General features: G+C 41.9%; 1 protein-coding gene across 1 annotated transcript; it reads left to right on the top strand.

Annotated features, from left to right (window-relative positions):
* Window positions 1-8,618: 8,618 nt before the first annotated feature.
* Window positions 8,619-13,824, top strand: LOC123105613 (uncharacterized). The gene is made up of 11 exons (XM_044527703.1): window positions 8,619-8,769; window positions 8,936-10,001; window positions 10,628-10,752; window positions 10,839-10,958; window positions 11,117-11,204; window positions 11,845-11,936; window positions 12,039-12,143; window positions 12,608-12,717; window positions 13,161-13,248; window positions 13,331-13,366; window positions 13,455-13,824. Exons 2-11 carry the CDS (start codon window positions 8,966-8,968, stop codon window positions 13,536-13,538), a joined length of 1,884 nt encoding a protein of 627 aa, XP_044383638.1. The 5' UTR covers window positions 8,619-8,769; window positions 8,936-8,965; the 3' UTR covers window positions 13,539-13,824.
* The last annotated feature ends 1,274 nt before the right edge of the window (window positions 13,825-15,098 follow it).

The raw sequence follows: 15,098 nt of genomic DNA, 5'->3' as shown, positions 1-15,098 counted from the left end.
GTTGAGCGGGATAAGAGACGCGATGTTTTACCCAGATTCAGCCCCTCACGGTGGAGGTAAAAGCCTACATCCTGCTTCATTGATATTGATGATGATGGTCACAATTACACGGGTGCTCTAACTCGAGAGCTCTAGACTTGTTTGTCTAACTCTAACTTATCAAACTTGTGGAACTTGTCCCTCTTGGGGTGCCCTACCCCTCCTTATATATGTTGAAGGGGCGGGTTACATGTGGAGTCCAACTCGGACTTTAACTTAAACTATTCCGACTTCCCTTCCTGGGCTTCTTAACGTCTGCCGGTTTAACATTGTCTACCGGTTTAATATTGTCTACCGGTTTAACACCAGCCGGTTTACCGTCTGTCTTAGCCATCTGTCTTGACTCTCTGTCTTAACTCTCCGCCGGTTTACCATCCGCCGGTTTACCAAGTCCCAGCCGGTTTACAACTCCAGCCGGGTCATACCGCGGGGTATATCCCCGACACTAGGTGACATTAGGGTTTTGGTTGATTTGTGTCTTAAGGTATTATTCTAGCACGAACTCTAGGATAGATCGAACGGAAAGAATAGATTCGTGTTATTTTACTACGGACTCTTGAATAGATTGATCAGAAAGGATAACTTTGAGGTGGTTTCGTACCCTACAATAATCTCTTCGTTTGTTCTCCTCTATTAGTGACTTTGGAGTGACTCTTTGTTGCATATTGAGGGATTGTTATATGATCCAATTATGTTATTATTGTTGAGAGAACTTGTACTAGTGAAAGTATGAACCCTAGGCCATGTTTCGAAGCATTGCAATACCGTTTTTGCTCACTTTTATCGTTAGTTACCTTACTGTTTTTATATTTTCATATTACAAAAACCTACTTCTATCATCCATATTGCACTTGTATCACCATATCTTTGCCGAACTAGTGCACCTATACATTTTACCATTGTATTGGGTGTGTTGGGGACACAAGAGACTCTTTGTTATTTAGTTGCAGGGTTGTTTGAGAGAGACCATCTTCATCCTACGCCTCCCACGGATTGATAAACCTTAGGTCATCCACTTGAGGGAAATTTGCTACTGTCATACAAACCTCTGCACTTGGAGGCCCAACAACATCTACAAGAAGAAGGTTTTGTAGTAGACATCATCCGTGGCTCCTCCCCGGAGGGATCCATCATCGATCTGATGTCCACCGGCACCGTTCGGGTTTTGGTCTCCGACGAGGAAGAGTAGGGCATGGGAGACGGCGGAGCCTTGAGTCCCCTGAGCCGGCTCGTGTGCCATGCCCTACCCTACCTTACCGGCGACTATACCAACACTTCGAGGGGCGCGGCCAACCACCGGACATGGCCAGGCAAAGCCGGGCGGACGGGAGCGGAACCGGACGAAGCTCCCATCAAAGATCGTTGTGTTGCATGTAATAATATGGATTTGAGGTTTCTAATTTGAAGTATCCGGATGTGGAATGTGTTTTTGAGGGGTGACCGGTCATTATCCACGGATGCGTCTAGACGCGTCCGCGGGCATTTGAGGGGTCGGGTTTGCCAAGTCCGTTTGTAAATGCTCTTACTGTAGTGAATCAAATAAGTTGATGGTCTTTCTGTGTTGCCTTTACCACCTAGGTTGTGCTCTACTCGTACTTGTAATATGTGTCGCCCTCAGCCTGACTAATGTTGTTAACAATTTTTATGAACCAGTCAGTGATTGGATGGTTAGGAGGGCAGTGGTTTCTCCAACCCACCAGGGTTCAAATCCTGGTGCTCGTATTTATTCTGAATTTATTTCAGCATTTCCAGCGATGCGCGTTCAGTGGAAGGAGACGTTCTTGTCAACTATGATATGTTGGCTCGGTCTCTCAGAGGTGCTCATAGGGATAGGGTGTGCGTGTGTGCATTCATATGTGTGAGTGTATGCGGTATATACGAGCGTTTGTGTTTGTGTTCGTGTTAAAAAAGTGTTGTGTTCTAACCCTTTTTAATGAAAACTAGATTGTTGATGGCGCGCGTTGCCGCACCCGTCCATTTTTATGATACAATAATAATATTTTTCATAAATATTGTACATAAATTAAGTGCAAAAGATGGATATGATTTTTTGGTTAAAATTTAAATTGTACAAAAAAGTTATAAAGTGCTGCACTACTCCGCCACACTAAGTAATGTATAGAACTGAAGAAACAACATTACGAATTAATTAAGTGATACCTGGCATATCATAGATCAAATTTTGGATGGTACATTATATAGAATCACTAAGTAGTAATACCCTAGTATGAAATGCCATGTATCAACAACAGCATAAAGTACATGGACCGCGCCTAGGTAACGAAGGAAAACTGCATTATCATTTCCAGTGGCGGAGCTTGAGTATAATTCGAGAGGGGGCCATTAGTCAAAAGGAACCATGCTAATAGGGAAGGAGGAGCTAATTTGTAGTTTAAACACTAAATAGGCTCATAATGTAGCCTGATCATTTCTACTCTGGTGCTCATTTTGCATTCGCCTGTGAAGTAAATTTATACACAAAAGCCTAATCTAAGAGGTAGCTCATTAGTCTAATTGCCTAACTTTGAATATATGTATTTATTCTTTGTAGGTAGAAGAAGTAGTGCTTATATAATCTAACATGTGGCATTAATATTTGTCCTCATGTGATGGAATGGTAAATTTAGTTTCTCAAACTCATGCAAGGAAGTTATTAACATCATACTTAGAGTAGCAACATGTTATACAAATTTGTAGAAGACACACAATCAAGCATACTCTGGATGCAACAGATGGTCAATAATTCTTTCTCCTTCCCGAGGACTTGGCGATTGTACCTGCAACAAATTAATTGTGGAAAACATTATCAGCATGAGCCAGAACTAATTACAAACACTAACTTACGAACAAAGCAAATACCCAAGAGGTGCTTTTCACAAGACAATGGAATTGTAGAGAAGGAAAATCTACGCAAATTTGAAGATGAAAAGGCAACCTCGTCGATAAGAATAGCTCATAGAATGATATTGCCAGATGAAGAAGGCACAACATGTACCATAAAGGGTAAGAAAAAATGTTGTGTGTGATGATATAACTCATTTCAGAAAAGTAGAAGGTTAAAAATACTACTGGTGATTGAGGATGCACCTCATAGATGGTGGACTCTGGAATAATCGGACTACTACACATATTAGCAATGCTTGCCAGAACACAAATAGTGAAGAATATTGTTGTGGTGTCAATCCCCATTCACGAGAAGAGATCGTTCAAAAATGGACACAACAGAAATATACAACATTCTAATGCAACAACTTTTGTTATGGACAGAATTCCAAGAGCGGAAAATGTCATTTTCTTGAAGTATTCTTCTAGTGGAATATGGAATTCTTTGCATCCACACAGGTGATAAGGGCAACCTCCTAGTATGATCAGTTCATTAAGTGTGGCTGCAAAATAAGCTTGGTTCTTGGACCTCAATTTGCTTTCAGTTTAAAACAGATAGACCATTTGCGCGACAATAAAGTGAAAACACCAGTCCTTTGAACCATGAAACAGGAATGCCTTCTCTCTGCTCGCATAGAAGTAGCAAACAATAAATCGATGAAAAATATTAGTATATTATAAAAAGATAAAATTGCAGAAAGAAACATGGATAAGCAAACAATCCGTAGAATCATTTCATTGCCTCGACGACAAATGATAGCCCCGATATAGGAGCATCATGCAACTGCTTTATTGGAACTAAAGTAACACACACATACACACAGAGCATCGTCATTCTTGGATGAGGTGAAGGCCCCCTAAATTTGTGCTTACACATATGTTTTTATTGTATGTTTTTTTGATACAGTACTTCGTATAGGGAACTTGTAAAAATGAATTACCACACACACGACAGCTTTAGTTAATGAAGCTTTAACATGTAAACACAAATTTACTAAGGGACCAACACTTGATTGTTTTCGAATTCAGTCTTATGTGTAGAAATAAATTAAGAATTGATGGAAGGAAAATATATCATCAACCTATCAACGTGATATTGCTACCATTACAGTGAAGAACATGTACATGATAGAAGAGTGCTACTCGTTGTCCTCTTGCTTGCTTCTTCTCACATACGTAGGGGAAGGAAGAGCGGCGTGGATGTGGGGCAGAAGCATGGTGGCCATTGCAACTAGGAACACCCAAGCCACGGAGCGAGCTGATGAGTTGTGGTGAGCACCGCTGCTCGGGGAGAAGGGGCAGGCACAACGTCACTACACTATAAAAAAAATCACTTTCGTGATGATACGTGTTTGTCACAGTAGGTCATGTTTTCTGTCATGCATATACATTCATGACGATTTTATAACAAAATCAAGATATTGTCGTACACGTGTTGTCGTAGAAGTGTTCCATGACAATACCAAAAATATCATCACAGAAATGTCCATTTCTATGACGATAAATGACGCATCATGGAAATGTTTTCTTCAATGATAACCGACACGTGGCATCCACCGTAACAGGTCGCCGTTAAGCTATCGGGTTCCGGTTTGAATCCGATAACCCATTAACAGCCTTAACCAATGGAGATTTTTCACGTGTAAAATTCTCATTCGTCGAAGGATCCACATGTTAGCTTCTCGTTGGGACAAATGTCAACTGTCCACTGGACAGGAGTCGCCAATGAAACGTTGACACATGAGACGGCCCAGTAGAGACCCATATAGGTTTAAAAACTGGCTCAGGAAAATGCCCGCAAGATTTCGTCAGATCTAATGAGCCGGCTCATTCATTTTCTGGACCAAAGTATGGCCCACATCAGATACGGCCCGTTAAAAACCTGCAATATTCTGGGCTAGTTTACGGCTCATATCAGATCCGGTCCATTAACAGCATGCAATAGTTTGAGACAAATTACGACACATATCTGATCTGGTTCGTTAACTGATTTTCATATCTTGGGCCAAATTACGGCCCATAATAGATACGGTCCTTTAACCGCTAATGTGCCTTTGGGCCCATTGGGGTCCGCTTTGCTCTTCGGTCTCTTAGGGCCCGTTCGGATCCTCTCCACGAGCCAGCTTCCTAAAATTCCTACGTGAATCGATCCCGAACGCTCCAACTTCGAGGAGCCAGCTTCGCGGAGACGAGGATCCACCCGTGCAATTTTTGCGGAGACGAGAAGCGGCGGTTGGCCAGCTTCGCTAAAACGAGAAGCGGGAGTTCGATGTAATTACAGGGAATGCCACCGCTAAGTTGCATACCGGTTCGGCGAGCCTCCCGATTTCTTTTCTTCCGAGCTCTCGTAGGAACCAGCCAGTAGACGTGGGTGCATCAGGGTCATCCACATCCTTCACTCCAAATTGGGCCTGCAGCCCATGTCACCATCTGTGTTCCCTAATAGCCCATGTACACACCTTTCGCTCTAAACAGCCCTATAGCCCAGCGCCAGCGCATGAAAAGCTGGCTAGAGCCTCCCGAACGCACGTAGCTCCTCACGGAAGTTGGACGCTGGCGCATGAAGCTGGAATCGTGGATTTCCTGAACCTGGAGAGCTTCAGAACGGGGCCTTAATGGCCTGTTTAACAGTTCGGCCTGATATTAGTGTCAGCCTTTCAGCGGCCCTGTGTACATATAGGCCTCTTTCGGCCCGGTTTCACTTTCGGCCATTAAAGGCCAGAGTTGCATCTGGGCCTAATTTTGGTTCGTACTGACTTTCGGCCTCTTAACGACCCGTAGTCTTCGTGGATACATTTTAGCCCAAACTGCCTATTGGCCCGTTAAAGGCCCTTGATAGTGTTGGGCCTAATTTCCGCCCGCTATGCATTCGGCCTACTTCTAGCCCGTCCTGAAATTGGGCCCACCAAGGCCCAACAATATTTTGGCATGTTAATGGCCCGTCATATCACTGGGCCAATAATGGGCCGATGTATATTCCAGCCTGCTGTCGGCCCGTGATTTGTTCGACACAATTCAGGTTCAATCTACATCTCAACCTGTTAAAAGCCCATTTTATTTTCTGGCCCAATTAAGGCAAGCGGTTTACTCGGCATTTTAAAGCCAGAAAGTAATAGTGGGTCAGATTAAGTCTAGGCCTACTAAGGCCCAAGATGATTGTAGGCCCACGGTTTGGCCCATTCATAGCGATTGGCGGACGATCAGTTTTAGTACCATTTTTTTATATAAACCTGACATATTGGCTAATTGCTATCCGATCGAAGATTACGACCTTTTCTCAAAGCGACGACAGCATATACAGCAAATAAGTTACAGCATCGTGACGAAGAATAAACTATTTCATAGAAAAAGTTCACATAACTCAGTTCAAACTTTCCGTGTTTCATAGACAAAGATGATAAAATTCATTTTGCTTGATTTTAAATTTTCCTCCGTGCAATTTTTAATCAAAACAAAGGATATACTATTAAAATAAACTATTGAGCAATGAGAAAAGCAAATATTAAATGGACATTTCATATGATAATATAAATAGAATATGAGGTGCTAACCCGAAAGCTACTCACTGAAAAGAAAAGGAAAAAATTAAACAATGAATTAAGAATAGAGTAGGACTAAATGTAAATAGGAAAAACTAATAAAATCAGAAATGTCAAAAAATTAATGGAGCGGAAAAACGGAAATAATTGGAAGAAAAGTCATACATTATAACAATACCCGCATACTAAATGGTGTGTTTTAAACTACCTCTGGAGTCTTTGCCAGCATCTCATGTCCCTCATCCGGAATTTTTGGCGCGTTTTCATATAATAATATAAATAAAGCACACTTAAATTATTCTTTTAGAATAATCCACTAACTTCATTGCTACTCCCTCTATTCCTAAATAGAAGTTTTGACATTTCAATTTAAAGTGCCAAAATGTCTTGCATTTGTGAACAGAGAGAGTAATCCGTAACGTTCAGGGGTATAAAAATTACATCATGGACCCGGAGAAGCCAAGAATGGTTACTCGCCATTAAAGACAGAGCATAGCTGAAAGTACCTTTCTACACCCGAGCTCAAATGCTCTTGGTGTGAACAGTAAAATAAAAAATAGAAAAAAAACTCAAAAAATTCTGATTTTTCTGCATACTTTAAGAAATGTTTGTTGTGCATATAAAATTTTATCACGAAATCACATTGGTGGAAGTCATGGCAAAAAAATGGATGCTCTGAAATACATCCGAAAGTAACATTTTCAGAGTATCGATTTTATTTTTTTACCACGCCTTCCACCAATGTGATTTCGTGAAGAAATTTTGCATGCACAACAAACATTTATTTTTTGTTTTTTTTTTTAATTTTTATGGTGTTCACACCAGGAGCATTTGAGCCCGGGTGTAGAAACTCCACGTCCGAACATAGTGAGCAATATTATTAGCCTCGGACTTGACTTCGAGGACCTTCCTTCATGGACATAACTGACTTGATCAAATTCAGCTATCCTTGACTTGATCTCCCTGATCAATGTAGCGTTGCTTGGGAGCAACTAGTTAACGGGCGCTATTTTGGGAGCCTCGCAATGATCAGCGTCACTTGGCGCGCTCTCAGCCATTCGTCACGTGTCGCGTTTTGGACGTTTCCTTTGGGTTTTTTTATTTTTTTGCACACGTTTTTGGCTTTTTAAACAGTTTTTTTTGGGGGGGGGCGACGTTTTGGTTTTCTCCCGGTTTTTCTTAGTTTTTCGATAAAAAAATCGGGATACGGTTGTGCTTTAGCGAGTCACGGCCGTGCCTTTCGAAAACGAAAAAAACGTGTTTTCTGTTTTTTTTTCTTTCGCGAGAGTTACGGTTTTGCTTCCGCGAGAGGCACGGTTGTGCTTTCACGAGAGTCATGGACGTACCTCTCGGAAAGGGAAAAACAAAACGTGTTTTCTATTTATTTTTCTTTCGCGAGAGTTACGGTTTTGCTTCCACAAGAGGCATGGTTGTGCTTTCGCGAGAGTCACGGCCGTGCCTCTCAGAAAGGGAAAAATATGTGTTTTCTGTTTTTTCTTTTGCGAGAGTCATGGTTTTGCTTCTGCGAGAGGCACGGTTGTGCTTTCGCGAGAGTCACGGCCGTGCCTCTCGGAAACGGAAAAAAACGCGTTTTCTGTTTTTTTTCTTCCACAAGAGTCACGGTTTTGCTTCCACGAGAGGCACGGGTGTGATTTCGCGAGAGGTACGGGCGTGCCTCTTTTGGAAAGGGAAAAAAACCATGCTCCCGGTTTGATTTTTTCGCTCGGATTTTTTCGTCCGTTTTTTTGTGAAAAAAAATTAGTCAAAACCTATCAATATGGGATCTAGTTTTGAAGATCTCGACGCGAGGAATCCAATGATGAAAACGGTTCGAGATTTGGACGTACGGTTTAAAAGATAAAACGTTTTGAATAAATGAATCTACGAAAAAAAGAAAAACTCCCCGGTTGCGATAAGTGGCGCGTTGCATGTGTGTCACTTGTCGCGACGTGGAAAAGTGAAGTGTTCTTTGCTACGAATACTCCTTAATTAGTGATTTTGGTGTTGCTTCCTCCAAAATTGTGCAAGGCAGAGTTTTCGGATGGTAAATGACTAACAAATTGGCCCATTTATTTAGGCCCACGTGCTTCGGAACTACAACGGCCCAAACATAAGCTCGCCGCCGCACCCCATTCTTACCGTCGGATCTGTATCCAACACTCCATAAGAAAACCTTAATCCTCAGTACGCGCGCGCCTCCGTTCAGTTCGTTCTGGTACTCCCACGAACGCCTACCCGCCGCCCGCCGCCCGCCGGCAGCCGCCTCCGCCCGGCGCGACAGCAACGCGGCCGCCGCCCCCCGCTCCAGGTGAGCGCACTGCCGCCCCATCCCCCGCGCGCCCGCGCCCACAGCAGCCATCTCTTCCATCCTCCCCTTTTCCGCCTAGGCATTCCTCCGAACACCTTCCCTGCTCGCGCGCGCATGGTGCGAGACCAGCGGCCAGAGCGTCTAACCCGTCGTCGTCTTCGTGCAGGGGGTTTTCGTCAGACAAAGGGGCCGAGAAATGCCGCTCGGTGTACGGTTGAAGTGGCGGGAGACCAGCACGGCGAGCCAGCTGAGCGCCAAGAGGGACATGAGCGGCGGCGGGACCGGGATGGCCGGCGGGAAGACGGGGAACAGGAGGGAGGACGCCAGAGGGAAAGGAGGGGCCAGGTTCGGTGGCCGGGGCAATGGGGAGGAGAGAGAAGAGCGCGGCGGGCGTGGGCGCGGAGGGGGTACGGAGCAGAAGCGGTGGCGGAGCGATGCAGGGTCTCAAGGGGACGCCAGGAGGGGTTCGTCTGGGTTTGACAGCAGGAAGAGGAAGGGTGATCATGGCCCGGGGTACGGCGATTACAACGACACGACGTTTTCTAAACCAAGGATGGACAGAAAGAACCCTTCCGATGGAAGCCGTGGGAAGTTTTCTTCTCGAGGAGGCGACGGATTTAAGCCCCGGAGATCTGAAGAGGGTGAATTTCGGCCGATGAGAAGGAGTAGCAGCAATGGTTCTGGTATGGGCAGAGGGGGTGGCGATAGGTTCAAGCCCCGAAGTATGGAAGATGATGGCTTTCGTTCAGTGAGAAGGGATGGCAGCAAAGGTTCTGGTATGGGCAGAGGGGAAGGCGAAAGGTTCAAGCCTCGAGGTTCGGAAGATGATGACTTCCGTTCAATGAGAAGGGATAGCAGCAAGGTTTATGGTGGGAGTAAAGGGGACAAGGGTCGATCAATGGTCTGTATGAATTCACAAGCCTCCAAGTGGAAGAAATTTGACAAAGACATCAGGGTCGATCGTCAAAATGGTGGCACCACAAATGCCGATTTGGATGAGCATGATGCGGGAAGCAGGAAGTCTGATGATTCACAGCAGAATGCTGAAGACAAGCCCCGTGCTCGTCCTACTCGGGTGCTGGACAAAACTGGGAAGAAACTCAGGGTCTATAGGAAGGATTCAGTTTCTGACTCTGAGGAAATTGCTCCTCCTAAGAAGAGAAAGCGAATGAAACTAGATCCTTATGACACATCAAACAAACGGATTGAGGATGCAACTCCCAAACAAGATGGTATGAATGCTATCTTACCTTTTTTTTAGGTGGTGCAGAGGATTGATTTGTGCATATGTATGTATATCATGTTCCATGTGCACGACCCCTCAAACCCTGTGGTGGTGAAAAGGCACCCTCTCATGGATAGTTTTTTCCTTCACCCTGAATTTAGCATCACATTTCTCGTCTGAAGTTCATGTTAACAAAAGAAGAATATTCCATAATATTTAAATGCAGGTATAGAGCTCGGGCAATCAAGAAAATGTAGGGCAACTTATGTATACTACTCGATATGCATGTCTAAATGATATCCTTTTAAGATTAAAAAGAATGTGTACACACTAGAACCACTTACAAGTTCTAGTTTTATCCGGTCTGTGCCATTCCCCCCTTTTAGAAATATATTTGCATGCTTTGTTATGTAACACTGTTGATTCAAATCTCTTCTTTCAACTGATAACTTCTCAAAATTGCTACATATTTTAATTGTTTCCTTAATAATATGAAAACTTTCCTGAACTTCTTAGTGCATTCACCCACTTATAATTTCTGTACTTATTTGAAATTCCTGGTCTTATGAGGAAAGTGTCTAATTATCCATCTGATGCTTCTGTTTTAATATCTCCATTTTCTTTCTTTTTTAGTTTGCATAACAGAGAAGATTCCAGAAAAGAGCACACCTGAACCTGACGAGACTGAAATGTCTATAAATGCTAAATTTCGTGACATACAGCCAAGTTCTTCAATCCTTTCATATGTTGAAGATAATGTATACACGATTGCCTCCTCATACCTCTCTTTTGACTCTTTCGCTCTATGGATGCAATTATAACATCATTTTACTGTTCTTTGCAGTTACTTGGTCGTAGGCGTCTAATTGACATAAAAAATGCTGGCTACAATACCAAGCTTTCTGCTCCTCTGGATAATGTCCCCTTCTCAACCAGAATTGAACGTGATCGGATAGAAGACACTGTAAGAACGATAACATATAATCAGTGCAGAAAGTCGTATGTTTCTCTTGTTTTAGTCAGTTATTTTTTGCTACTATATGATTTTAGGTTCTATATTGTATGTTCTGTTGATTTTCAATCCAATTTTAGTTATTGTTGCTCACAAGAAATCATCAACAGGTGTTCAGAAATAAGTTGGACTTTTTTGCCGCTGCAAAGATCCCATCATCTTTCCCTCCTCCCACAATTCCAGAGATAGCATTTGCAGGTAAATATCCTAGGAAGGAATGCATGCTATTAGTTCCATCTCCCCTTATTTCTATGGGAAGTTGTCTAATCATGTCATTTTGATGGGCTGTGTCTGAATTCAGTTTATGTCATATCCCCTAAAATGTTTTGCAAATACTGGAGCAAATATTTGTATTAAAATGTGTGTTTTGTTAGTTCAATGGCATTATCCTACCAAGACATTGATGATGAGTTGCTCATTGAAATTTTGTAGCCAACTAACCTAGCCTCTATTTTGATGTCTGTTTCAACTTTCGGCCATTTTATGTTCTGCTCACTTCGTCACCTTATCATGGAACTCATGAATCTTTGGTTATTTATTATCCACTAAACTATTGGTGAAACAGAAACTTCACATCTTATAGAAGGCCTTTTTTACTATGACAAACTTCAAATCATATCCTCATGCTTTAGTAAACTACATTTAGTATATACTATCATTTTGCATTTAGTATTTAGATATTTTATGCTAATTGTTTTATCAAAACAATGCTTTCTTTGGAGTCTGTGACTCTTTACTGAATCAAATATAGCATTGAACCTATCTGTAAATCCCTGTTACTTAAAGTGTTTCATATCTGCATTAACAACTTTGTTTTCTTACTGAACTGAAATTCAAGGGGTATCAAATGTTGGGAAATCCTCACTACTCAATGCACTTACAAGACAGTGGGGTATTGTGCGAACATCAGATAAGCCAGGACTTACTCAAGTAAGTTGAATAAACAATTAAAGCTTTCATTTCTTCGTCTACTTATCAGTGTTCAAATTGTTAATTTGTTTATATGTATAACATATTACTTCTGAATCACAGAGTATAAATTTCTTCAAGCTTGCATCAAAGTTATGCCTTGTTGATTTGCCCGGATATGGTTTTGCTTATGCAAAGGATGAAGTTAAAGAGTCTTGGCAGGAGCTTGTAAGTATCCAATCTGAATAATAGCCTTCTCATGAATCATGTCGCCTTGCATGCATGAACTTGGGATTGCTGACATCTGGTCTCACTGTCTATGGTAATTTATTAAAATTCTAAATTTTATTGTAAATACTTGTAGATCACATAACTATTGTACATTGGTAATGAAATTCCTTAAGTTCTTGCTCTACAACTTTTATGGGGCTGCTGCTGATCTCTCAATTTAATACAAAATTGAACATCTGGTTTGGATGTCTTAACTGAGCACAATTTCAAATCAAGGGGGCCAAGCAGCTTTACAATTTGTGTTTACGACCACATAATTAGATGAATTATCTGGTCCCCATGCAGTATTCTTGCAGTTTGAATATAACCATTGGCTCTGTCTGTCAAAGATATCTCTTGTTCTATTTTTGCCTATTGATTATTGTTATTCTTAGTTCTTACAAGCACTCTGGAATTTGTAGGTGAAAGAGTATGTTTCAAACAGGGTTGGTCTGGATAGAGTGTGCCTTCTTGTCCACACTAAACGTGGAATGAAACCATTGGACTACGAGCTTATAGATCTAATGGAAAGGTTTGTTTAAATCCTTACAGAGGCAGTGTTCATATCTACTTTTTTTCTCTCTAATGTAGTAATGTTAAGTGGTTTTGCAGCTTTGCAATCTTAATTGAAGTACATCACTGTCAGTGCAAAGTTAAAAAAACCTTAGCTGTCAGTGCAATCAAATTCATTGATTAGAATCATGCATTTTTTTTTCTTGAAATACATTGTTTGATCAAAGCATTTACTTGCGTTTTGGGTGATATACATAGTGGTGTTACCTTTGTGACCTTGATTGAAGTGCATCACTGTCATTGTAAAGAAAAACTCAAAGCAATCAAATTCAATAATTAGAGTAAAGCATTTTTGCTTTGAAAGCCATCAGTTGGCCAAAACATTTGCTTAGATTTTGGGTGATATATAGATAGTGGTGTTACGTTTGACTCTGTGAATGACATCTCCAAATACACTGGCAGATACAAGACACCGTACCAGATTGTATTAACCAAGACTGATTTGGTTTTCCCTATAGACGTCGCTCGCCGTGCCATGGAAATCCAAGAGGTTCTCTCCCCTCCCTTCCTCCCATGTGCGTTTTGATTCATTGCCTGACCTTAACCGAAACCGCTCATTTCCTCCACCACAGAGCCTCAAGAAGAACAAGTCGGTCGTAAAGCCCGTGGTGAGCTCCTGAACCATCTGATCATCTCCAATCTGTTATACCTGCTCCTGAACCATGTCATTCTGATACCACGATACATGTCTTGTAGATGATGGTGAGCTCCAAGACGGGGGCAGGCATACGCAACCTGAGAGGCGTGCTTGGGAAGCTAGCTCGCTTCATCAAGCCGTAGGGAGGCGATCGCTTAGCCTGGAGTGCGTGATTCCGGGAAAGATAAATGCCCAAGTGGTTCGGCTTTTAGGCCTTGAGGTCCTTCCTTGCTAGGATGGGATATGACGCCATGTTGTATCTAAGATTTGGATCACCGAACCATTTCCCTGTCTGAGAGAAGATTCTATCATTTAGAGGCTACTAGAAGGATACTGTGTGGTTCACTGGGCTGTTTTTCTTTTTCTTTTTTTGCAAAGTGTATTTGCACTGTATTAGCAAAATTCATGTCTTAAATAAACTTCTACGCTGATTGAGGGCAGTGAGTACACAAATTTATGTATGGATGTGGTACAGAACCCAGAGCTTCATAAAGGAAGGAAAATACAGCGTGTCATCTCAGAATTTCCCTTGAAAGCTAGATACAGCTAACATGTTAACACCTTCTCAGGGAACAGATTGTGCATTTTAATGCATTGAGGTGTTGTACAATGGTTGATAAGATAGTCTTATCTCAAGTCTTGCATATAATCTAGAGATGATAAAAAAAAGTCTACAATGGGTCATCTCTTAGCTTTATCTTTAATACAGTAACTAGCAAGACATATTGTGCTAAGAGATCATCATTTATCCTACATGACATTTATAGCACCATTGAACATGCTCTCTATATATTGCTAAATCGTGGCTGTTTTGGTGACCAGGCTCCATGGAGCCTGAAACTTTTGAAAAAAAATGATCAAAATTCATACTTTTTGGTTTCAAAACAATCTAAAAAATATATGCAAATATACCAGGATGAAATGTACATGTGCATAAAAATTAAGGGTGAAATACCTTGAAATGCGACCTCTACAAAAAAAAACAAATCCATGGACTTTTGGGGATTAATACTATCATGTGTTGAAAAGCCTTAGTTTTGCTTTTTCCTTTTTTGCAGAGCCCTCATTTTAACATATTTCGTCCTGAAAATTTACACGTGCATCATGCCCTCATGTATATCTGTATTTGTTCAGAATTTTTTGAAACATAAAAATATGAATTTTAATGAATTTCAAATTTTCCAAATGGAGGCCTTTTATGGAGCCCAGCCTCCAAAAATTTCAGCTAAATCGTAGACTAGCAATCAATTTCGAACTCAGCCTCCAAAATTTTCAACTAAATTTTAGACTAGCAATCAATTTCGTGGAGGCTGGGCTCTCATTTCTTTCCTCTCCATTAGAGGGCGCGACGCAATGACAATAGACTGCAGAGTAACCCGAGCCCAGCTTGAAACCTAATGGAGCTGAACATAATCGGATCCATAGACTGCGGACTAACCCGAGACCAGCTTTGTACCCTAATGGAGCTGAACATAAGCGGATCCAAACTTCCGTCGGTAGCTACTACCTCGACGGAGGGAGTAGGTTTCTCAGGACCTAGAAAAGGGCTCCTGCAATGGAGATGCACGCTGATTCCGGAGGGCAATGTGATCTGGCTAAGGAAAAGTTGCTGCCCGGCTGTTCAATCCTATGGCTACATGGCAGCAAGGTCATACTCATAGTTGGAATCTGCGGTGTGCAATCTCCAAAACCAATTGACCAAG

This window comes from Triticum aestivum, chromosome 5A (assembly GCF_018294505.1).
Source record: "Triticum aestivum cultivar Chinese Spring chromosome 5A, IWGSC CS RefSeq v2.1, whole genome shotgun sequence".
Lineage (NCBI taxonomy): Eukaryota > Viridiplantae > Streptophyta > Magnoliopsida > Poales > Poaceae > Triticum > Triticum aestivum.
The sequence above is the reverse complement of the archived record's forward strand: the minus strand, read 5'-3'. Positions and strand labels throughout refer to the sequence as shown.

Coding starts and splice junctions, on each gene's coding strand:
- LOC123105613 (XM_044527703.1), top strand. CDS start 8,966: ATGCCGCTCGGTGTACGGTTGAAGTGGCGGGAGACCAGCACGGCGAGC. Junction 12,144..12,607: donor AAGAGTCTTGGCAGGAGCTT/GTAAGTATCCAA, acceptor TGGAATTTGTAG/GTGAAAGAGTATGTTTCAAA. Junction 12,718..13,160: donor CTTATAGATCTAATGGAAAG/GTTTGTTTAAAT, acceptor ATACACTGGCAG/ATACAAGACACCGTACCAGA.